Genomic DNA, 24,327 nt, shown 5'->3' with positions numbered 1-24,327 from the left:
AAAAACAATGAGAACTTAAATTGAGATTGCAACTTAAAATGAAGTTCACAAGTCGTATACGTTATATAAATTATAAGCTTATAAGGTATACTATTTATAATTTTCCAAATGCAACTTGTTTGTGCGAAATGTAGATGAATTTGTTAATGAAGGCATTGTTGGCCCCGATTCGCGTCCTGCAAAGCCTTCACCTGTGCACATGTGCGTTGCCAGGGCCAACATTGTTGGCTTTGCCATTTGCGCGCTTTCAAGGACATTTTCACTATTTGCAGTTGCTCTCTGTGTGACTGCGTATCTCTCTGTCTGTCTCTACATATATTTATATTTATATGTATATGTGCGTGTATGTGTGTGTGCCCTTGCATTTGTTGTTATTTCCACTGCGTATTTGTAAATTATGCCAAACAACCTAAAAACAAAACTAGCGCTCAAATTGCTCCGCAAATAAGCAGGACACAGAGCTAGCCTTATAAGTGCTCTATATGCATTTTAAATTCCCTTTGTCACAGCATTTTTTAAACTTTACACCAGCAGCTAATATATAAATATATATATATATATATATACATATACATATACGTGAAGTCATGAAAACTTTTGATTGCCTCACAAAAAAGAATGCGAGCTCTTTTCTTTTTTTTGTTTTGGGGTTGTCATGAAAGTAAGACTCGCAAATATTTGCATTTGATTCGATATGAAATTGATTCGGATTGCTTACCAATATCCAATTGCCAATTGAAATTGAAAAGTTTATTGATAAATATTTCTGAATGGAAATTTTTATTAACTCTTTGTCTGAAAACGAATGTCAAACAATCATTTATGTATACATTTTTGCTTTGTACTTTAAAGCAAATTCAGTTTAATATGTTTTTATAATTGGCCCTTTGCAGGCAATCTGGTCAACTCAGTTGGGAGATTTATTAAATTAAATTTAATTTACAATTAACTTTATTATCAAGTTGATTTTCATATACTTTAAAACGGATAAAAGAGTGTACAAAAGGTGCGCCAAATTATGTAGCAGGCAGAAGACAATACAGTATATATATTCTTGATCAGCATTAAAAATCGAGTCGATTTAGCATTTGTCGATAGTAAAGATAAAGCATTCCAATCGATAAATAACATGCCAATACATAACTTTAGTTAACTGTAGAAATTTCAGACTTGGATCGAATAGAAAACACAGATTTTGTTTATCAAAAAAAAGCAAAGACTTAAAGGTTATTTCCTAGTCGAGCTGTCTCAACGCAATCTTGCGCAATCTTACTTCTAACGAAATAGAATTGGACTGCCTAGGAATGAGCTGCTCAGCATATAAAATGAAATGGCACCCGCACATTTCACTGGTGTCTGGTAATAAGCTATACGTTTTTATATATCTACATATTTTAATCCGTCAACGACTTCAAGGCTGCACGAGCATTTTTGCACCGGCCACATTTCTGCGGCAGTCGGAGTGGAGCGTGGGAGTGCGGCTGCTTTTATTTGTGGCTTGGCTACCTGGGGTTGCGCTGTGTCCGCAGACAGCGGAGGTGTCTGTCCGCAGGACGAGTACAATCAAATCAAAGCGATGGCCTCAAAATAAATATATAAATAAATAAATAGAGCGGCGGCAAGGCTGAGAATTTATCGTTGGCCCCGAAAGACGGTTGCCAATGAAATAAAAATAAAAAAAAATACAAAAAAATGTTTTGGGCCGAATTGAAATGGTGGGAAATCAAAAACAGACCGACCACCGACAACTTGAAGCTATTTAAATTTAAGGACGGCATTAAAATTTTATGCCACGCCAAACGACAGAACGCCAGAAAACTGGACACAGGACAGAACTTGCCACCATCGTAACCGCTATCGGCGTGGGTGCTAACGACGGCTTCGCCATTTGGCATTTCAGGCAAATTAACGTGGTGACGACAAACGACAATGGAGCCAGAGACGGAGCCGTTGCCGGAGCCGTAGCCGCAGCCAAACCCGGAGACCCGCTCCTGCAGCAGGCAATATTTCTGTGTATGTGTCAAATGTGGAGTGCGGGAAATGTGTGCGCAATTTGGGTTTTTATTTCATTTCGTTGTCACCCTATCCATAATTCACTCTTAATTGCCAGTGCAGACCCCACCTCCCGCCCCCTCTTGCCCTTAAATGCCCTTATGCTGCATAAGTAATGAATGCAAATTCGACCATCTTACTATATTATTCATAACTTCCCATATACGAATACAGTTTTGTAATTGGCTTCTTGGACTTCTTATTACTTGTTGGCTTTACTTCATTCATTCACCATTTACTGGCCATCAATTTTGGTAGTAGTTTGGCTTTATCTTGCGTACTTGTTCAATGAAAACAAGTTAGATATAGAGTAGACTAGAACTATCTAGTTAACCCTTGATGATTTTAGTTTGTTCAATATGAAAATACGTTTCGGTTAACAGAATCTGTGTTCCTTATCCGATCCTAATGAAATTCGTACAGGTTATCAATAATATTTCTCAGTGTGTTGTATATCAATTATAAGGCTATATCTTCACAATTGTATCTTTCATTGATATCTATATTTACCGATATTCGCGAAACGGGTGCAAGGTATGAAAAGGTTGTCTCCTTTGCTCGAATGGGTTTACAATTTATATTTTTTAATTTAAATTAACTCTCTCAAATATTCTGAGCTTTAAGTTAAGTTCACTTTAAAACAGTATTTAATTGACTATTATTATTATTAATTGAAATATTGACATGCATAATCCAAAATAATCGAATTAAAAGTTGTTCAACTAAAAACTCAGTCAATTTGTGAGATCTGCAATGCAATTATTGCAGCAGCCTTGGCACCGATGTTCTCTGTTCTATATTGGTCAAACCACAAAATGTTCAATCAATTTAAACTTGCTCGTTTTTATGGACACAAGTAAAATTCAATATGATTTTAGCCTACTTTTTATTGGTAAGCTATTGCCTTTCAAATATGCCGCAACAGTAAAATCCAGCAACAAGCCCAAAATACGTTTTTCAGCCAGCTTTTGGCAGCTGTTTCCTACATTGGCCATTTACCTTTATGGCCGAATTTACTTCACTAATAGATATTCAGGCAAAATTATTTCAAAGTTTTAGCGAAACTTTTTCAACATTATAAAAAACTCGTTTGAGTTGTTTTTATTATTTTCCTGTCACTTAACTAGGATAATAGTTTTCTGCTAAATTATTCAGCAATGGTGCTCTAATCCAATCTGCTAAAGTTATTTCTCAAACTTATTTCAAGTTGAATTGTGAATAGTATTGTGAATATTTTAGCAAAGTCGGAAAATGTCAATTTTTCATCATTTTTATGCATACTTTTTCTTTTATTACCGCATTTTAAATATTTTTATATCTGAACAGAAACAAATTATTTTTTTGTTTAATTCGTATTTTATACATTTTTATATTTCCTTTTTTATTTTCCTGTCACTTAACTAGATTTTTAAAGAGTATTTTTTTGTATTCCGTTTTTTTTTTTTAAATTTTATTTATTGTTACGAAAATTTATTATACGTTTCTTAAAGTCCAGCTACTGTGTTGGATATATTCTTAACAAATCGAAACCAATTTTGTTTCCTCTCACCAAAATAAATAAAAAGCATAGTTTTCGAAATGGGAATCTTTTTAACATTTTCTGGCTAGAATTTGAATATCTTAGTGCTATTTATAGGCAGTTTTAAGTGATTTGCTAGCCAAAGCCAAATGAAATTAGATAGAGCCAAGCATATGGTCGATACTACAGAAACATATGCTAACATATACCGTTGTCTTTGAGCCGGGCAGAAATAAAGATAAATGTACAAAAGGCAAAGAGGACAAAGTGCACGGAAGTAGCGAGGACGAGCACAGGAAACGGAAAAAACTGGCAAAAGTTGCTCTTTTCATGTATACATATATATCAACCGTCCATATATATATATATATATATATATATATATATATATATCCTATGTATACATTTGTGCTAGTTGACAGCACTGAAGGAACGATACAAAACAAAACTGAGTCTGAGTCTGAGTCTAAGAGCAGAGCATATCAAGACATAAATATTAACGCACGGCGGAAGTGGCAGCCAAAGTAATGCCAACAAATGATGTGAAAGTGAAAAAAGGAGGCGACTCCAACAAGCATTTACAGTGTGTGTAGGTGTGTATGTGGGTGTGTGTGGGTGTGGGTAGGTATTAAGACAATGCATGCACACACATAAAAAGTGTTATATCTCCGGCTGCCAAAATGATACAATGTAGCAAATTACGCCGTATCGTAAAAGTGCGACACTTGCGGCTTTTATTTTGTTCTGCTTTTGCTTTGTCACCAGAGAGGGAGAGAGAGATAGCGACTAGAGCTCGACATTTTTTATAGGTTACAAGTTAAGATATTTTGCAGAAGTTTATAGAAAAGGAGACTGGATGAACTTGCCAATTTAATTGAAATCTAATCTGAATGTTTCAGAACTTGACTTGACATTTAGAACCTTGTAAGCAAGCAAATGTAAGAATAAATCCCGAATGTGGCTTAAAGACAAACGAATGCATTTCAAGCCAATTTAATATAATAAATTTTAAAAAAATAAACATTTACATGTTTTATGCCTAATGAAATTAACTGACTAAGTTAGTCGAATGTCGAAAATGTGATTCACAGTCCTAATTATTCTGTAGTAAGTCCAACTTGTTTCTCAGATATTTTTCAAAAATATTTTGTTCTGAAATCGATGTAATAAGCCCTTTCCTGTATATCTTTCTATCTTTTTATTTACTCTAAACATGTTAGCCTGACTAGACTCGTCTCGCTCTAAAACATATACTTCATAAATTGTTATGGATTTTATGTGTCATAGGATTAGAATGCATAATATTTGATATTGATGGCAGGCGACAGATATGTAAATCTGGCTATCGGGCAAATTGTGTCTAATTTGGCATATCTACTTTGTTTAGTCAACTACACTGTTCCACTTGGCATAATAAACCAACAAGGCAGAGCGATAAATGCTAGACTTTGGCTTAAAACATGACTTTGGCCAATACTCGAGTAAACCACGTCCCAATCAAGTGCCAGCAGTCGCTCCTCCCAAGCCCACAGTCAACTCATCTATTAGGAGGCAGCCAAACGGAATACTTAAAAATTAACATAAAACTCGCACGCTGTATAAAATGCCAAAATGTGTTTGATAAGCGCGCACTCACTAAAAATTTTCAAATTATTATTCACAGAGACCCCCCCGTCGGGCTGCTTTCGAGGGTTGGTTGGGATTCATGTTTGGGTTTTTGGGTCTGCTCTTCGTTCTATTTGCATAATGTTAATGACTGCTGACTGCCTCAGTTGATGCCCATGTATGAGTCTCTGTGTGGCACAAAAAGCTCATTCATGCTTCAGGCTGTGTAAACGTTGGTCATTTTTTGCTGCAAACAGTGAAAAGCAAATGCATTTCACACAACGATAAACACGACGTGGATTTAAATCATAACAAAGCCAGCCCAGTTTTACCAGTGTAAATCTAAAAAATTGTGAAACCTACAAATATTATATTTTGTATGCGGCTGTCGCTGCGTATACGTAATTTTTGTACATACTCTTCTCTATTGTTTACAGTCCTAATGCAATTCCGTGGCGACAACTGCGCAGCGTCTGTGTTGGCATTGCAAATGTGTTTATGGCTGGTCATGACAAAAACAGCGGCTAACTCAATTTTCCCGCTTTTAAGGTGGCTATAAGGCGCAAAGCACCCAAGTCTCCCTAACAGGCCCTCTAGCTATGGCTACCGTTACTGTTCTTGCTCCTGTTTCTGCTTCTGCTTGTGCTTCTGCTGTCGGCACGTCGTTTTGCAATTTAATTTCCTGCTGCGCGCTTCGACGCTAACGTGCGCAATTAATTCTGTCAACAACAGGCAGCCAGCAGCCAAAAGTGCCACGACCAAATCACCTTGAGGCTATGTGAGATGCCTACACCTTTCCCCTGCACTTCTCTTGCCCAAGATCGTAACTCTTTATACCCTGAACTCATTACAAATGGCTAAAAAGGGTATAATGTTTTTTTTTTTGCAAAAGTATGTATCAAGCAGAGCGAAGCAATTGCAACAACAGCCGAGTCGATATAGCCATGTCCGTAAACCAATCTCAGAGACTATAAGAGCTAAGGGGTTCTTTTTTTGAATATAGGTTCTGGTATACCATACGCTGATCATTTTTATCGATAACTGACCCAAGTTGCCATCGATACATATCGATTTCTAATAGCAAAAGCCTTTAAACTTGATCTCATTACTATCAGCTCTCTTAGTTTTATTTACCCTTCATTACCTGGGTCGACCATAAGAAATGAGAGCACGTCCACGCATGCTTTCATCTAAGAGAGCCAACATTTTTTCAAAGTGACATTTGGCAATAAAACCAGAATATATTTAACAACTGGGTTGAGGGTATATCGTAGTCGAACTCACTCCATTACAGCATTCTTACTTATTTTATTTTACATTTATTTTGCTTTGGTCCTTTCTTGCCGCTCGTCTAATCTAATTGTTATGCTCTCAATATTTGTTGGCGACCTTTTCGAATGTGGTTCGCATAACTTTTAAGGACCGCCCAGCTACGACGTATATCCTTTTTGATGATAATCAACCCGTTCACCCAAATACAAGTGTAACATTTCGGTTAATAGAATTAAAGCAAAAATGTGACTATATTAAAATTGTATTAACTTTGAAAGCAAACTTTTTTAAAGTTTAATCCTTTGCTTTCTCACTTGGTATGGTTATATATATTCTAGTACACACTAAGATTATTTAATAACTTGCATCCAAGTTTATATAAAGTACACGCAACGTGGAATCACCTGGGTCTAAGTTACCAGCAGCAACTACTGCAAATGCTTAGCTCGGAAAGCTCTTGAATTATTTGTGGCAAAATGTTCGACGAGCTGCTAAGTTTAGTGCACTTGACAGGCAATCAAGTCAAGAAAACTGCAAACCTTTGTCGCAATTTTCAACAAACTTTTAAAATTTTCATGCTGACCAAAAAAGTGCTTGCGGGCATCTTCGTGCGCCAGACACTAACGAGATCTGACACGACCTTTGACTTTATCTAAAAATAGATGTCTCAGCTCTGCGGGAGTGGGTCACACACAAAGTACACTACTCTACACACGTTGTCTGAGCCGCAAACATTTTATGGGCAATACAATATCCGCCCCGGGCTACTTTCGACCAGCCTACGAGGGACGTGGGTGCCATTTGCGTGGCGTCTCCTTTTTATTTTTGGCATCTTCGTCGCTTTATGTGTGCTCGGGGAGCGGCCAAAATGTTGACTCATAAAGAAAGTGCCAAGATGTTCAAATCATATACAAAATGTTTGCCAAGCACTTTATAAATCTTCAATTGTGCGAAGCCTTTTAGTTATAAATAAATAGAACATGTTAAGAACAATTTTGTATATCAGAGAAGTTTTACAGAAGTTCGATATGAGTATAAAATTTGTGGACTTCAATTTCCTCAGAATTATAAATCCTTTTGATATTTATTTAACTTTAAGCAAGCTCTAATTATAAATGCAAAATTGTTTTCAACAATATTATTTGCAAATATTCAAAACAATTTGTATTTCAAAGAAGTTTTAGAAAAGTTTGATATGAGTAGGCAATTAAATAAAGTTGTCGAGTTCAATTTAATTTAATCTGAAACAATATTGTTGTTTATTCCCATTGGCCTTAAAGTAGTAACACAACTTGAACTTTTCCCAACAATTTTTCTTTTGATATTTAATTAACATTAAGCTGTAATTTTGACTGCATCTCTCTACATCTCCACCACATTTAATTACAGAGTCGCTCAGTTAAAGGGCACTTGAGAGACCTTGGTTTAAATCGCCACTTCTATTCAACAACAATTTTCGCAAACATCAAAGTTATTCAAGAGCATAAAGTTGGGTTCTCATTCAATTTCAATTGAGAAATAGTTAATTTGATATAAAGGTTGTTGGTGCCTAATTTTGTTGTATTTATTTCAATTAAAACATACGGACTGCAATTACGAACTATTTTTTTATGTTTTAATTACTTGGATACAAACTTAATATGAAAAATAAATAAAGAACTCAATTTTCATTTACACTTTTCTATCTCGTTCTTAATTAAATACTTGATGCTTAGAGCCACGTCAAACTGCTTGCATTATTTCTGGAATTGCATCTTTCATTAGAATGTTTCTCTGATGCCATCAGCTGTTTGTGTGTGCGTGTGTGTGTGGATGGGTGTGTGGGTCGCACACCTCTATTGATTATCCATAGTGCTCTTTGTGCTTTGACTGACATGAGTTTGCATTGCAACCTTAGCTGAATGCGAATGTTGCATGAGCTCTGATGCCTGCCACTCAATCGTTAATTGAAAATTGTAAGCGCCAGCTGCTTTTAGCCAACTGGTTGCTTTGTAATCGAGTAATGAAATATGTGCACACAAACTTGAGCAATATTAACCATTCAGCCTCTAGTCGCCACTTGCATATCAACAACGATAATAATGACTTATACACAACGCTCAGAGGTCCAGGAGGCTGTTTGCCATAAACTTCAAAGCTAGCAACTTCCTGGTAGCGCTACTTGAGCTATAATGTTGTCCTGGCTACGTCATGCACAAGAAGTAGACTATGCCAGAATATTTGTTTAATTAATTTAACTTAACGAGTATTTCTAGACACATCTCAACTAGAATTTATATATATATATATAGACGTATATTACAATTCACTCGATTTCATTTTTAAATGTTAAGCATTTCAAGATGGTTACTGGTTTGAGTTGTAATTCAACCCAATTTTATTGCTTAAAATACTAGCCTTATATAGCTTTTAGTATTTTAGGTAGTATATTCATTAGGTCTGTCTGTTTATTTGGCTGATTAGTATTATGGTGATGTATGCCTTTTAATCCTCTTACTTATTTTGATATCAAACTAATTCAATCATCATTATCACATCACATCGCTGTTCCTGCCATATGTTTCGCAGTATGCTTAAGTAAATGCTGATGAAAAGGCAGCTCGTCAACAAACAACAAATTACTGGCCCTAAACTGTACACATATAATCCAAGCAACGCTAGCTGTGCTCATGGCGTATACGTAATTAGCGTTATAAAGAAGACCATTTTATGTTCGGGCTCGTTGTGAAAATGGCTGCGGCTTCAACAAGTTGAAATACCGCGTGCCTCATTAGCGTTTGAGGTTTGGTTTGGAATTGCGTTTGGGTTTGGGGTTGAAGTTGAAGTTGGTGTTGTTATTGGGCTTGAGTTTAATTATATAAAAAAATGTCTAGTGTTTTGTTACAGTGTGGGGCAACATTTTGCATAAATTGTAAAAGTCCTTGCATTTTTTGCTACGTACGATCTGTGTGTCAACATAGAATTTCATTTGCCTTGTTGCTGTTGTTGCCTACCCTTTGATGGCTGCCGTTCGTGTTGTGTTACAGCGCTTTATCACAGGACTAAGGACTCGGGCTGCAGGCACCAGGCAGCAGCATGGCGCATGCATCGGGCCAAGGTCAGCACGATTTACATTTCAATTTGCAGCACGACGCCAACACAACTTTATCCTCCATTGTGTGTGTGTGTGTGTTTTACTTTGATTTGATTCTGTTAGTCCAGCCAATTGATTGTAAAAATAGAAAAAAGTTGCAATGTGGTTGTCCTTGCTGCCAAGGTTCGTAAATTACCTGACAAAACACTCTTTAAGAGCATAATAATAAAGTATCCTTTCAGTTTCGCATTAATTTTGATTTATGTGTTTGAAAAGATTTATGTCTCAGCCACGTTGGCATTACGTGGGCTTATTGGCACTTGGCAACGGAGTCGAAGACGTTTGCAGCACCCTCATCGATTGCCCTTTGGGTTGCGTGTGAACTTTGAACTTTACGGGTTTTGCAAAAATACCAATAAGGAAACAATCAAGTTCCGCACACTTGCTTTCATGTTGGGGCACCGTTTCACATCGCTTTTTTCGCTTTTGTAATCATATCTTTGGGCTTTATTAAAAGGCATTCATTTCGCTGGTCAGGCCAAGTCCGGTCATTAAGTAATCCTTTGCATTTCTTGGACAGCCTTCTCAGCGTAAAATCTGTAATTAATTTCTTAACATTTCCATCGGCAACGATATTAATCTTTATTAATTCAAAACTTTCCCTCTTTTCAGGTAAATATGATGGTAAAACTTAAAACGTTGATAGGCATGACTTGAAGGTCAACATGAAATATCCTTGGAGGAAGGATTAGGTATTCAAGTATGTACAATGGCCGTTTGACATTGTTGTATGTAAAATTCAATTTAAATTTACATAGTTGCTTTTTTTAAATAACAATTTAATCCTTGATTGAGCTTAGAGATTAAAAGGAATTTGACTTAATTTATTTAATTAATATTTAAATGTTTGCCAATATGCAAAGGCTAGTTCATAAAATTCACATTGTTTTAGCTATTCAAGTATGTTAAATTTGTGTTGAAAATTTAATTGAAATTGTAGAATTTACAAAGAAACGTTCAGGAATATCAGATATATATTTTTTGTATACTCAATGTAAATTCATTTTTTTAATTTGCAATATTTTTATTTAAACATGAGAAAGGATTTTGTTATGATTAATCAATCTTATTAAATATTATAATGCTTTCTTAAGCTTCTTGTTTAGAAATGTATAACTAATATTTGTATATTTAGAGCCAGATTTACTTTATTTTTAGATTATATTTATTCATTTTTAACTACAATTTACTTATTTGTTAAATTTATTTGATTCTTTTGTATTTATTGATTTAATTCTTTGTATAATTTTTTATTATTTTATTTAGCATTCCCAAATCAGTTTCCATGGTAGATTCATTAGTCAACGAAGCCACGTAAGTCTTACATTATTATTTTACTCGAATTTAACTAGTTATTTGTAAATACTTAAATGCTCAAAAGGCGACACATTGGTCTTACCTTATAAAGTTGTTTGTTCTTTGAGAACATCTCACATTTATATTCATTTAAGGTCTGATTTTATGCACATGAACATTTTAGACTGTTAATTTCCATCAGAACTTTGCACTTAAGTGGCTAAAATCGTAAAGCCATCAGAACACTGAATTACTCATAAAAACCACAGTCAGACGCTTCAGCCGTGAAATGGCAAAGGCAGCAACAAAAAAAACCCTCAACTCTATAATTGTAGAAAAAATCAAATAAAAAAGTTGCTGCTGCTGTCGCTGTGGGACTCGCGTCCCGAGGGCATTTTGAAACTTTAATTGCGCCAAAGTGCACGTAAGTGTAACTTCCGTCGCGCAACCTCCATTTCCGCCTTCAGGCACATGCAGTCAGAAAAAATATCAACGTACATGTTAGAAAAATCGCCATACTTTTGGTGCCAAGGATAACTCACCTAATTAGAACAGAAAGTATATTTCTAAAACTGCAGGTTGTGTCTATCTAAAAACCAGACTTTTTCTTTTCCAATTTCCAGGGTAGATTATTCTTAAATGTAGAAAAATATATCTTATTTTCAAGGCATTCTTTACATATCTACACAGCACTCTAGCATGATGAAGAGAGCAAATTTCTTTATTAAATTCTGAATATCAGAAAGGAATTTTTTCATTGGAAGAAGTAAGTTGCAGGCCGTTTTTTTTTTTAGAGTGTACACACATGTGGAAAGTTGCGCAACTTAATCGCTGGCTCACCTGCCGGCGACCTGTATGCAAAAGGATTTTGTAATGACACTTTGGCGCGGTGTGGTATATCCCTTGGGGCGTTGTGTCATTTGCACAGACAGCACTGTCAAGGACTTGCTGTAATTATATGCCGGCAGCCCTTTTGCACAGGTTCAGGTGCGGCAGCAAGAATCGTCGAAGCAAACTTGTTCTTCTTCTTCGGTACGCACGACACGCCCACGTGTTGAGCATTGCCCACTGTTTTTTTATTGGGTGGGGGGAAGGGTGTTCTGCTCATTCATCGGCTATTCATTTCAAGATAATTCATCTCAATCAGCTTAAATATCATGCTAAATATTTCATTTGCATTTGGGGCTGGGTTGGTTGCCACCTTTTTGGGGCACGCTCGTCTTTTGTCCTGCCTTGCCGTTAATTAATGCGCATAAAATCCTCGACATTTTGCACCTTTTTTGTGCCTTGCGTGCGGGTAGACATTGCCTCCTCCAGACACATCCTTTACGACGTCCCGCCCTGCAGTTGATTGAGTGTGCTGCCATGGCAACAAACGTAGCCTTAGTCCTGATTGTTTATCATGCAAAGATTTGTCATCGCCTCACATACTCTCACACAAGTATATTTATATTTATATATATATATATATATACATGCATGTTCATAACAGCAAGGACATGTCCTAATATTTACAACCAACATCATTATTTTTCACAATGATAGAGCGTTACCCTTGTATACCTTTATTATGGTTGACAGATTGTATGCGATTATGTTTAGGAAAAACAATATTTATTTACTTATTTACTATTGCATTTTCTACATCATATTTTTCGAATTATGTGTGCATTTTGAGTATTTTATTAATTAACAAAGATAACAAATAACAAATACTATTTCAAAGTAAACTTAAGGAATCCTCGTAGCCAGAAACAGATTTGGATTTTTATGCTCATGAGACATGAGACTCAACACAATCAAAATGCATGCATTTGTGCAGGAATTAGTATTGTTAGATAAGTTGTAATGTTAGACGAAGTTGATGAAACAATTGAAAAAGAAAACACTTTATTTGTATACAATATAATTCAAAATAGCAAACGACATTAAGAAAGTATAGCTTAACTATGTGATGTATTTAAGAGAATGATAAGATCCAATTATTTATTTGGTTAGTGTATTAGTCAGCTGGTTCAATAATAGTTATGTGTTTATATATATATATATATATGTATATCTTTATATGATTTATTCATGCGCATTTGAATGGGCAGGCAATGAACTTGCTTTCGGCACCCTTATTGACATATTACACAAATACACGCACACTTCACAAAAGGTATCAACTGTCGTTAATGCGATTTATTTGTTGCTGCGTATCTGCTTATGTGTGTGTGTGTGTGTGTGTGTGTGTTGGTGTGTGTGTAAATATCTGCTTAGTCCATGGCACATCATTACTTTGTAGAGAGATCAAAATAAAATTAAATACACCATACGAGGCCTCGTTACGTTCACAACTCGTGTGTGTGTCTCTCTGTGTGTGTGTGTGCGTGTGTGTGTATGTATTAGTGTGTGCGTGCTACGGCAAATGTCAAAAGTTTTAAGGCATTATACTACACACACTGGGACATTAGTTAAGCACTGGCAAAGGACCTCTCGTGGCCTTCCTCTCGCCTGTCACCGGCACGCAACATTTGCAGTTTGCTTCCTGATATTTTTAGACATTTGTGCAAATTTTAGTTGTTCATGCCATGAAGGAGCCCCCCCCCCCCCCTGTGTTTGATAATTATATTTTGTGTTTGTTTCCGCTATTGTTGTTGTTGTTGTTGTTTTTTTGCGCAACATACAAAGTCAGCTTCAAACTCATAGTGTATTTTCATGTGGCAACTCGGCCGCAGCCGCGACAGATGTAAAGCAATCACATTAAGTTGAGCGACATTAAGATGAGCAAAACAGCAGAATGAGACAAGCCAGTTGAGGTGAGGTGAAGTGAGGTGGGGTGAATACCTCAATTATATATATCCCTGGCCAGGTGGCAGTGTCGTTAACAGTTATGTTGTGGATTTTCAGCCATAAAAAGCTTAACAGTTGCTGAACGATGAGTAGATGAGCGCCTTGGGTTACAACCAAATGACAGGTACATGATTTTGGCACACAGTTAAGATGCACTCCAAACTACTGTATACGTGGCATACAAAATAATGATGTCGTGAATACTTCGCTTAATGGGCATTAGCACGTTAGCATTAGGGGGTTAAGCGAGGGAGCCATTCATTGTTTAGTCGTGTCACAAAATGTGTTTCTATTTTTTATGTTCTACAACAGTGTCAAATAGTTTAACGCCAGCTTTAAAATCTAGCGAAATATAAGTTTCACAAAAGTGAATTTTTAATGAGATATATAGAAATCTGATTTAAATAAGCAATTTCCGATTATTATTATTATTTCAACTAATTAAATAATTATTATTATTATTCATTGAATCTTTCAATTTTTTATTTTCCTAAATCTCCCTCTTAAAAGTGGCTTATTTAAGGGCAATATTTTTTAACCCAGCTTCACAAGATTATTATTGTGTGTTTTGTTATGCAGCCGTATAAGAAAATACTTATTTCACTGATACACATACAAATATGTACTTATAAGCCTAAGCAGCAGCTTTCCCTTTCAAATCAGCAATTTTCCCTTTTCTGTGTTGCTGCAATGCATATTTTATTGCATACTTTACGATGGATGCACATAAAAATAAAATAATTGAAAATAAGCCAGAGTCGCAGTCCACATAAAAACTGAATTTAAGACTGCGTGCGAAATATAAGAGGAATATTATGGAAATGGCAAAAATAAATTATGGCATATAAGCAAAATTATAAGAAATATGCTCAAATAAAACACAAAAAAAAAAGAAAATAGAAAGAAACGGAAAAGTCAGCAAACTCGACAAGTCAAATGTCAGATGACGAGCAAAAAGCATAATTCTAACTTATGAAGTTGAGGCTTCACATTTGTGTGCCTTTCGCATTATATTAATAGCTACACATGGTTATAATAATAGATATATGACTGTGTGTATATTTCATCTGGACATCCTTACATGCATCTTTCTATTTAATCGCCATCCGCCCAGCTGCCTATTAACTTGGTGTTTACCTGCTTGCTGGTAATTTGTCAAATGTGGATTTTGGCCATTCTTTCTCATTTCTTTAGCTGGCTGTTGCGCCTTTGCCACGTGTGCATGACAAGCGAGGGCAGCTTGAAACGTTTTCAAATTGTCAACTGTAGAAATACGTGAACTAATCGCTATGTAAGCGAGGGACAGCTTTTTAAATAGTATTTAATTAAAGCACATATCTATTTTATAATAAGACTTGGACAGTGTTTGGCCTTTGAAAGTCATTTGAATGTTAATAATTAATTTACAAGTGTGTGTAAGAAAACATGTAACAATCTTATTAATTGTTGTTATTATTGTTGGCTTTATTCCAAAAGGTCATTGAAATAAAATTGAGTTATTTTAAAACCTTTAAGAACAAGAAAGCATGGCTGGCCGAAGATTACGTACTCTTGTACAAAGTATATAACTGATAGGATATATCGATCCTAGTTTCGTTAAGCAAAAATTATGCTTGGTACATATTACTAAGTAATTTTTTATAATAAATGCAATAAAAATACATTTCGCTTACTTTTCTTTCCACCGTCTTGCAGCGATGCCCGCTAAGCTCTCAGGAAAAAAGCATCAGCTTTAAACCGCCTGCCTGCCAGCCTTACTGCGTGATATTATTTAGCTTTTTATACGCATTTAGCGTTCTTTTTCTGCGCAATTGCAATAAATTTCCTTTAGCATTATCTTGTATAAGTTGGGTGAGCGTGTATGTGTTTTTTTCTTTTGTATGTGAGTATGGGTACGTGGATCCATCAGAGGCTTAACATGGCAAAAAAAAAAAGAGAGAGAGGGAGAAAGGGGGGGCGCTGTTAGAAATTGGTTTTGTTTGCTCTTTAGCTTCTGCTTTAATTTAAAATTGCGTGACTTTTTTTGTCGTCTTTGAAATGGGAGCTTTACAGCGAAATCTCAGTGCGGCAATTGCAATCCAATTAAAGCACGTTTTCACGCGTGACACCCGACACAGACTCAATTAAAAATAGCACTTACATTAACAACAACTCCAAACCCACCCAGCTCTCTTTTCTCTCGCTCTCTTCCGCCTCTCGTGTGGCCATTGCTATTTGATTTTCTCTTAAAGAGAAGCCATAATATAGCGATAAGCAATCAGGCGAATCACCGACAAAGAAAAAACCATATAAACTGGGTTGGCCGTTAATGCAATTTGCGCATCAGTGGACGCAAGGGATCCCGGACACTGCCCAGTTTTTCTTCCTCTCCACTGCAATTACATTTTGCAGCTGGCTGCTAATTTTGATCATCGCTCTCCTCTGACTTTAATTTGCATAATTGCATTTAATTTGGCATGCTTAAATTAGTTTTTAAATCTTCCGAAACCAGAGTTATTCTAACAACACAAATCATTAAAAATTATAATATATGTCTATATTAATATTAATTACACATATTTTGTGTAAACATGGCTACTCTCGTATTTAGGCAGAATAGTTTTCTGTCAAGCATACAGGATATTTTACAGTCAGTCTCGCTAACAGAATTTTCGATTTTGTGTCATTGCAAAAAGAGTCCTTGGATACGTATAACGTTAAATGTGCAACTGCAATAAAGTCTTTCGTAAAAATAAATAAAAGAGTTTATATAATTAGTTTTGTCTTCGCTTATGTGGTAAATTGAGGTCGCCCTACTTTATGAGTATGCTATGCTTCAGCTCTGGTTATTCAATAAACAAAAATAATATTTGCTTGAAGAACACTTTTTGTATAATAAAGTCAGCAAAGTGCTTGTTTATTATTTTTTTTTTTTTAAATAGAAGCAAGTCCAAATGCTGAATTCGAATAAATATTTCAATAGGAAAACTTCATTGGAAAAACCTATTAAAAAGATTCACATTATACTAATGATCAAAACTTTAATTTTTGACTTTTTTCGATTTAATTATGAGTATAGTCCAAAATGCTGCTGTACATTTCAGAAAAAAACTAACATCTGCTCGCTGTCTTAATTTTTATTCCGACTTTCCTTGCCACAGCTTTAAGTAAACTCATTTGACATCATTGTCTAAATGTCAAGTCTGGATATGTGTGTGTGTGTGTGAGAGTGTGTTTGTCTTGGAGTCGATTTAAATTTTTCCTCTTGTTCGTTCGTTTTCTATGCGCAGAACGACGCGGCAAAAAACTTTTATAATTAAAACTTTTGTCTGCAATTCGAGTAAAAAATGAGCCAAAAAAAATGAAAACATGAATGAATTGTTCCGTAGAAAATGCGTAAGCAACTTTCGCCGCACAGACCAAAAAATATTGTACAACATGGCAAGCGAAAATTGCGAAACATTTTGCCTCCAGGGAAATTTCTAACCAAGCTACCAAACACATACAATTTCCGAAAAGGATAAAAACAATTTTGAAAATTGCGTTATATCAAGAACATTTAAAATATGAATATATCGAGATAAGCTAATTCCCAATTTGATATTTACAAGTATTTGCAGAAATAATGAAACAAGTAAAATTATTATGTTGCAATAGCAATGGTTTTTTTTTGCTGTCTGTCAGTCTGTAGCTGCTTTTACTTACTTTAATTTTGGTGTCTCCGGATGCCGCTGCTCAACTTTAAGTGCAGCTCAGCTCATCCCAAGGGGGATATGTCTTTAAGTATGCCACTTATCAGACTCTGGCCAGTATGAGGGATACGGAAGCTGGATAGTCCTAGGCGGCCCATAAATAAACGCTGTTCCCGCCTGTCAGGCGAACAAAATTGCGTAAAAGCATCGCTCCCCCAAAAACGCATAAATCACATAAAAAACAAGAGGGGTGCTGGAGGCGGGTGCTCCAGCCCCGAGATGGCTGAAATGGTAATGATAGTTATAGGGCTAATAAGCAACAATGAACGCTGCACAGTCACGAGTCGAGTCCTTGAAATGCTCTGCAATATGAACTCGGCTGCTGACTAATTGAGCGCAACGCGGCGTATGCGCTATCTATGTGCATCTGTTCCTTTTTCACGTTCGCACTTAATAATTAATTTGGCCATGCCCCATGCAAAAACATAATGCAATAAATACTCCAATGAAATTAAATTCACTTGCGTCAATTTATAGCCACTTTTCATCCAAATAAATTCCGTTCTTGCCACTGAACGGCAGTCGCATTTGTGTATGCACTCAGAAAAAAAATCGACCTGAATTTTAGTAAATCGTTCTCAAATGAAAATCATCCTGATCTTATCTTTTAGAAAAAATTATAAATTCATATTTTTCTATTTTTGAGAAATATATTTCCTAATAACAAGCAAATCCTTTTTTAATTTTAGATACATGTTTCCTCGAATTAACAAAAGGAAATCCTTTGCTTATAGAAATATACTTTCTGAATGATAAGTTTTGTTAAGTGTGCCGACGTAGTCAGCCTGTCCGTATGGCATTATTGCTGGCATTATAATAATACAGAGCTGTCTTTGGCCTTGCCTTGTCAATGCGCAAATAGAGCATAATAAAATGGGACGCGTCAGGCTAGGCTGCAACAAAAAAAAAAAAAAACGGCTTTGCCTTGTCAATTTTATTTCATTTCCTTCAGTTTTTACCCTTCACTGCATCATCGTCATCATCATCATCACCATCATCACCATCATTTTGCATGCATGGTCTAAAGTGGCGCCACGTGGGCGTGGCAACATGCCATTCATCGATTCGCTCGCATTGTACTTGCCACAGGCCAAGCATTCAATATTTCAATATGCTCGGCCTGGCATTGCATGTTTCCCCGATTCAGCTCAAATCGCATCGCATCGATTGTGTTTTTGTGTAGAATATTTATTTGTCGCTTAGTTGTTATGCATCAGTTGATGTAGGTATAAATTAGTCAGGTTTTACAGCTTATGTGGAATTAATAGGGATTACAACTTGATAGATTCCATTTGATTACATTTTATCAAGCACTTTCCACTTAACTCTCATGCAAACTTATTTCATTCAATTAGCAATGTATATTTCTAAATTAAAGTTATAATTTACAGTTTGTAGAGCATCCTTCCCATTCTAATAATTTGTTTGTAAATTGATCATCATGTGAACTTCTCATATTGGTCGTAAGGATTCTTTTGAGTATTATGCAAAGATTGAAAACTTGTTGATTTTCTGGAGGTGCTTATGAACATTAAACCATAACATGAACTTTATTTTAACAAACGAAAGCAAACAAACAAAATCAAAATCAGAACGAAACACATAATTTAATTAACGAAACATTGTAGTCCGACAGTTATTTCACTTCGACTTGATGAGATGATTATGTGAAAAATACGATTTTAGTGCCAGATGAGCGATTTCGCTGAATAAGAGGATAGTTAGAAGAACTGCTAACTTAAGATGCCAACATGACATGGACAGACGATAACTTACAACATAATATACGAAGGGGGCCCGACACAATGGACAAGCCTTGGTGGAACAGACGTTGTAGACATTCCTCAGGCATTTCTTGCAAAATGTGTGATTACAGGCAATGCTAACAACGCGATGCTTGGGGCACAAACAGATCGTACAATGGTCCGCTTTATCATCCATATTTATGAATTTCTCGAAAATCGTATACTCTGTGAATGTGCTGCAAAAATGACGAAGCGATTATTCAAACTGTGAAGTTTATTGCAAAGGCACCGAACAGTTATTAGATGATGTGCCCCATCACATTTCAACGCCGCCTCGATGCACGCAGCACATACTCGTACATACAAATATATTGAGCATATGCCACGTATTAGATGAGCTTGTCAGTGACAATTTATTTATGACAGCGAACGCGTAACAAAGAAAACGACGGCATAAATGGCCGACTCAATAAATCGCAGACCCCTCAACACAAGAAAATTGCACACTCAATCAAACACACACACCCACCCACACATACACACACACACACACTAGCCCACAATAAGTAGCATGTCATAAAAGGTACATAGGCGCTGTCACTTTCCATTGTACCGATAGTTTTTTCTATCGCACTTCCCTCAAGCCCCCTTGAATCTTAAACTTTGCCTGCAGCGCAGATATTTGGAGTAAAACCTTATTTTTCGCTACTATTCTATTTACAAATTAGTTTTCTTTGACTTCAACAACACAATAAATAAAGATTATTTCATAAACATAATATACAAAGCTATATAAATAACAATTGATGGTTTTTAAATATATTACTAACGATATTTATTAAAATTAAACCTATCTTCTGATGTCTGAAAAATCATGATTTATTTTTTGTTAAATAAATATAATTCTGTTGCTTTTGAAGCATTAATATCTATATAAATTATTTGCAAATATTTTCCATATTATTGAGTGTTACTTGCTGCGACACCATCCCGTAAAGAAGTATGTGCTTATGTGAAGTGGACTTCTCGAAGTGTGCGTTTGTCAATTTGATGCGGCTGCTCATTGTTTGACATAATAGATAACATACATAATACATTTATTATTGACTGCTCGTGAGCAGTCAAGCAATGAGAACATTGTCAAATTACAGCAAAGATTGATTGTCAGTCTGAGTCAGCCTGTCAGTTGGAGGGGCAGTCGTATAAGCATTTTGTTCACGTTTATCAACTAACTGTTTTCCACTCCTCTGCTCTCCTTTACAGTGGCTGGCTGGGCAGCGCAAAGGGCTGGTTGGGCAATGCCTCGATACCATCGATGCCGGCAATGGCAATGCCATCGATGCCATCGATGCCGGCAATGCCGTCGATACCATCGATTCCTGGACTTCGCAAGAGTGGCGCTGCCGAAGGAGCTGAGGGTGCTGAAGGCGCTACCGATCTTAGCGCTGCGGGTGCTGTGAGTGGTGGCGATGATGACGACAAGTCGAGGTATATTAGGTATGGGCCCTTGCTTAAGAATGACGGAATTAAATACGATACAAACAGCGGCAGTGAAACTGCATAAAAAAAAAGAAATTTATCACATGAAAGCGCGTTTGTATTTTATCCTTTTATTTCGTATAGTTTATTGTTATTTTGTTTTTGAGTTGAACTTAAAGTTTTTTGTTCAACTTTTCAATAACAAAAGGGGGCAGCCTTCGGTTTATGTTGGGCTGCCCTCCAACTTTCACTCACTTGGCGGCTATTGTTCGCCTTTTTTGTTATTGGTTACACCCCAAAGAAAAAAGAACAAAAGTAAATTCTTTTATACTTACACTTCTGTCTAAACCTTCACATTAAAATGTCTTACACTTAAATAAACTACCAATAATTCCGTATATATAAATACATATATTTTTAACACACAAGTTACTTTAAATATAACCATTTAGTTGGCTTTAAATACTCACCAATTTTCCTCTAATATTTAGTTGAGAAAAAATTAATACTGCTACGCCTTTCACTTGATTGATATTTCTATTGATTATATTTTAAACTTTTCTCAAGTTTTCTACACAATTCTTCTGCTCACCCAAGTTTGACCTTTTAATAAAAAAAAAAAAAAAACTACTTAAATACTGTACAAACAAATACCTAAGTACCAATCACATATAACTCTTAAAACGTTTTTGTATGTATATAAATAAGAATCTTAATAATTATTGCCAATTGGTTTCTATGAACCGAATTTTGTCCCTTTGCAAAGTGTGTAATCGAAAAATATTTACTTAAAGGTAAGTTTAACTACACTTCAACACTTTGTAAGAGGACACAATTTTGGACAGATTGTAAACATGATTGATAAGAAACGGAAACATAAATTAATCATTTCATACAGCTCATCATCAAGTAAATATAATCATTTGTTTTGATTCCACATATTCCCCATACAACATTTACCAAGAGCCATCATTAGTTGATTTCACACTTTGATTCATTTCATATTATCGTTTCGTTACAAAAATAAATAAGAAATCGAATAATATATATAGCATTTAGAACAGAAACAATGTTTTTTTGACTTTGATATATGTTCAAGAGTATCAGATTCCATCATTATTGAGCGGGCCATCAAACAACCGTCAAGGAATTAAGCAAAAACCCACACAAATCTGGAACTATTCTGTGGCTACGCAGTAGATAAAACCAAACACTAATTGTTGTTACTAGTTGTTATCATTTCCTCCTTTGGGCTATTAGTTCACAACCTCCCCTTCGCTTCCACCATAATTTCTCTGTGTTGTTGTGTAGCTCATCCTGTGTCGAAATTCATTTTATGATTTCCTTTTCATCTAATTTGTGTACTATGTAGCAACTATATAATTTTCTTCGACTCTTCGACAGCTCCTTCTTAATATCTGCTCTCTCTCTCTCTGTACTTGAGTTCTTTGTGACTCTTTGTAGCTCGGGGAAAACTCTACAAACTTAAACACAATTTCCCATTGAACAAACGAGTATTAGTGCATGTCTTAGTTTGTTATCTTCCCTTTTGATTTCCGTTTCAAGCATTTTATACATCATTTTTTATCCTTACCCCAATTTAAAAGCATCAATCATTAAACATTCACATAATTTATCTCTAATACAATACATTTGCATCGCAATCATCATGAATTTAAATATTAATTGTCCTAAAATGAATAACAATGCTATGAAAACGTGTAAATATACATAAACGTTAATGTGACTACATAAACCCCATCAAAATCATAGACCAACTCAAAGGCACTCTTTTCTGAGATATCATAGAGAAAACTTTACAACAAAAAGTTTAGAGCAAACACTTGGAAACTTGGATGCTGAATAAACTAAAACGAAAGCTAAAAAATAATAGAAGCCACTTTAATGTTAGATTAATTAAGTTGTTAACCATTAATTCAAACTAAAAACAATTATCTCTTTTTTGTTGTATGCTAATTAAGTTGATAACCATAAATTCAAACTTTAACTGGAAAAAATATAGTCTTCTTTCTAGGCTAATTAAGTTGTTAACCATAAATTCAAACTAAAACTAAAATAAAAAGTAATATTTTTTACGTTTTAGACTAATTAAGTTATTAACCATAAATTCAAACTAAAACTAAAACAAAATAAAAGGAGCTTTATAGTTATACTTCTTTTTGGGCCAACCATACATTCAAGCTAAAAACAAGTGAAAGCATTGCAGTCGGCAGTTACCTTAATTAATTAGGTTGTTAAACATCAACTTCTGCTCTGACGAACAATAAAATCCTTTTGAATTGTCGAGTGCTTTTATTGTACAGTATTTAAAATGTCTGGTTCTTTTCAAACTGCATAATTGGCCAATAATAAATGAGTTCATTTTAAAGTATTTGTTAATTAGTATGCCTTGCAGGTAGATAGCGTATTTATTTATAAATTTAAAATATCTTTTGAAAAAGAGAATACTATTTTTTTGCGCTTACAAACTAACTTAGTATAATCAGAGATGTTAGCTATAGCCAAAATTCCTTCGAGTTAGAGCGATAAATATTGCTCTCGTCTATGAAGCTATAGATTTAGTCTATGATTACCTTTGATATACCCACACAAGCTAGGGACTCTAACTTGAATTGCATGCACTTGAAAGAGTCATCGATTGTTGGAATGAGTCCCATGGGCCAATAACTATCCAATTTAATGTGATCGATTTGAATGTTGCATGCTGCATGTTGGGTTCAACTGCAATATCCACACCAGATATCCAATATGTATTCAAATAATGTATAAATGTATCCCCAACAAAAACTAACACATGCTTATTTTGTTCTCTCTCCCCCTCTCTCTCTCTCTCTCTCTATCTCTTTTTATCTCTTCTCTCTCTCTCTCTCTCTATCTCTTTTTATCTCTTCTCTCTCTCTCTCTCTCTCTCTCTTTCTACCTCTTTATATCTATCTCTCTCTATGTTGCACGCTGACGCAATTTGTAATTACAGTGCTACAGAGGGCGCTGATTCGCATCCAGCATCGGGCGGCGGCACACCCACTGGCGATGAGGGCCAAATTGGACAGGGTAAGGGCGATGAAGTGAAAAGTACGTGTCACAGTTTAATTGGTAACACAAAAAACAACAATACAAATGTCAAATTAATGTCAACTAAAATGTATACTTCAATTGCAAATTGCCAATTGCCAATTAAAAAAACAAACAAAAAGTATTAAATGATAGAAAGCGGTGACAGGTTACTAAGCAGCTAATAATAATACTTACTCCCTGTAGTCATTATGTTCACAGTACTTACCTACTTATGTATTACCCACTCATTTAATTATTTACTAAACCCACATCCAAATAGCTGGTAGCCCTGACCCCTGACCCCTGACCCCCTCAACAAACTGTTTACTTTGTAGCCTAGCGATTTTGGTTGACTTCTAGCTAGTTAAATGCAACCAAGTTTTACTTAAACTGCAAATCAATGCTTTTGACTAATTGAACAATTCGTTGCTTCGACAGTTACCACAAAAGTAACACAACAGGCCAAACACTTTGGCTCATTCTTGTCATCGGCCATCAGCAAGGCTGGCAGCAAGATCAAGGAAACAGTCAAGGATAATGTGAGTAATCCGATTAAATAATTTGTAAATAATACTTTAACATACG

The 24,327-nt window shown here is 35.5% G+C and overlaps 2 protein-coding genes across 17 annotated transcripts in view; one reads left to right on the top strand and one right to left on the bottom strand.

Moving 5' to 3' along the window:
* The window catches only part of LOC6567434 (synapse-associated protein of 47 kDa), a 34,895-nt gene that overhangs the window by 4,145 nt on the left and 6,423 nt on the right, over positions 1 to 24,327 (top strand). For 9 of the 16 annotated variants that reach the window (XR_004365405.2, XR_004365404.2, XM_032740273.2 and 6 more), the window contains exons 3-6: positions 10,848 to 10,895; positions 20,452 to 20,685; positions 23,663 to 23,760; positions 24,181 to 24,281. Coding sequence is in view for 13 of the 16 variants with exons in the window: in XM_032740273.2 (XP_032596164.1) it covers positions 10,848 to 10,895; positions 20,452 to 20,685; positions 23,663 to 23,760; positions 24,181 to 24,281 (481 nt within the window). In the remaining 3 variants the exon portion in view is untranslated. The remainder of the gene's footprint in view (positions 1 to 10,847; positions 10,896 to 20,451; positions 20,686 to 23,662; positions 23,761 to 24,180; positions 24,282 to 24,327) is intronic. The other 7 variants (XR_004365406.2, XM_032740278.2, XM_032740277.2 and 4 more) reach the window with 5 other exon arrangements.
* Positions 18,906 to 19,413, bottom strand: LOC116805802 (E3 ubiquitin ligase TRIM40). Its single transcript, XM_032740286.1, has 2 exons — positions 19,220 to 19,413; positions 18,906 to 19,148 (listed from the first exon to the last, which is right to left on the bottom strand). The coding sequence occupies exons 1-2, from the start codon at positions 19,382 to 19,384 to the stop codon at positions 19,107 to 19,109; spliced, it is 207 nt and encodes a 68-aa protein (XP_032596177.1). The 5' UTR covers positions 19,385 to 19,413; the 3' UTR covers positions 18,906 to 19,106.

Source organism: Drosophila grimshawi, unplaced genomic scaffold, assembly GCF_018153295.1.
Source record: "Drosophila grimshawi isolate 15287-2541.00 unplaced genomic scaffold, ASM1815329v1 contig_311, whole genome shotgun sequence".
In the NCBI taxonomy this organism is placed as follows: Eukaryota; Metazoa; Arthropoda; class Insecta; order Diptera; family Drosophilidae; genus Drosophila; species Drosophila grimshawi.
The sequence above is the reverse complement of the archived record's forward strand: the minus strand, read 5'-3'. Positions and strand labels throughout refer to the sequence as shown.

Coding starts and splice junctions, on each gene's coding strand:
- LOC116805802 (XM_032740286.1), bottom strand. CDS start 19,384: ATGGATGATAAAGCGGACCATTGTACGATCTGTTTGTGCCCCAAGCAT. Junction 19,149..19,219: donor CCCCCTTCGTATATTATGTT/GTAAGTTATCGT, acceptor CCTCTTATTCAG/CGAAATCGCTCATCTGGCAC.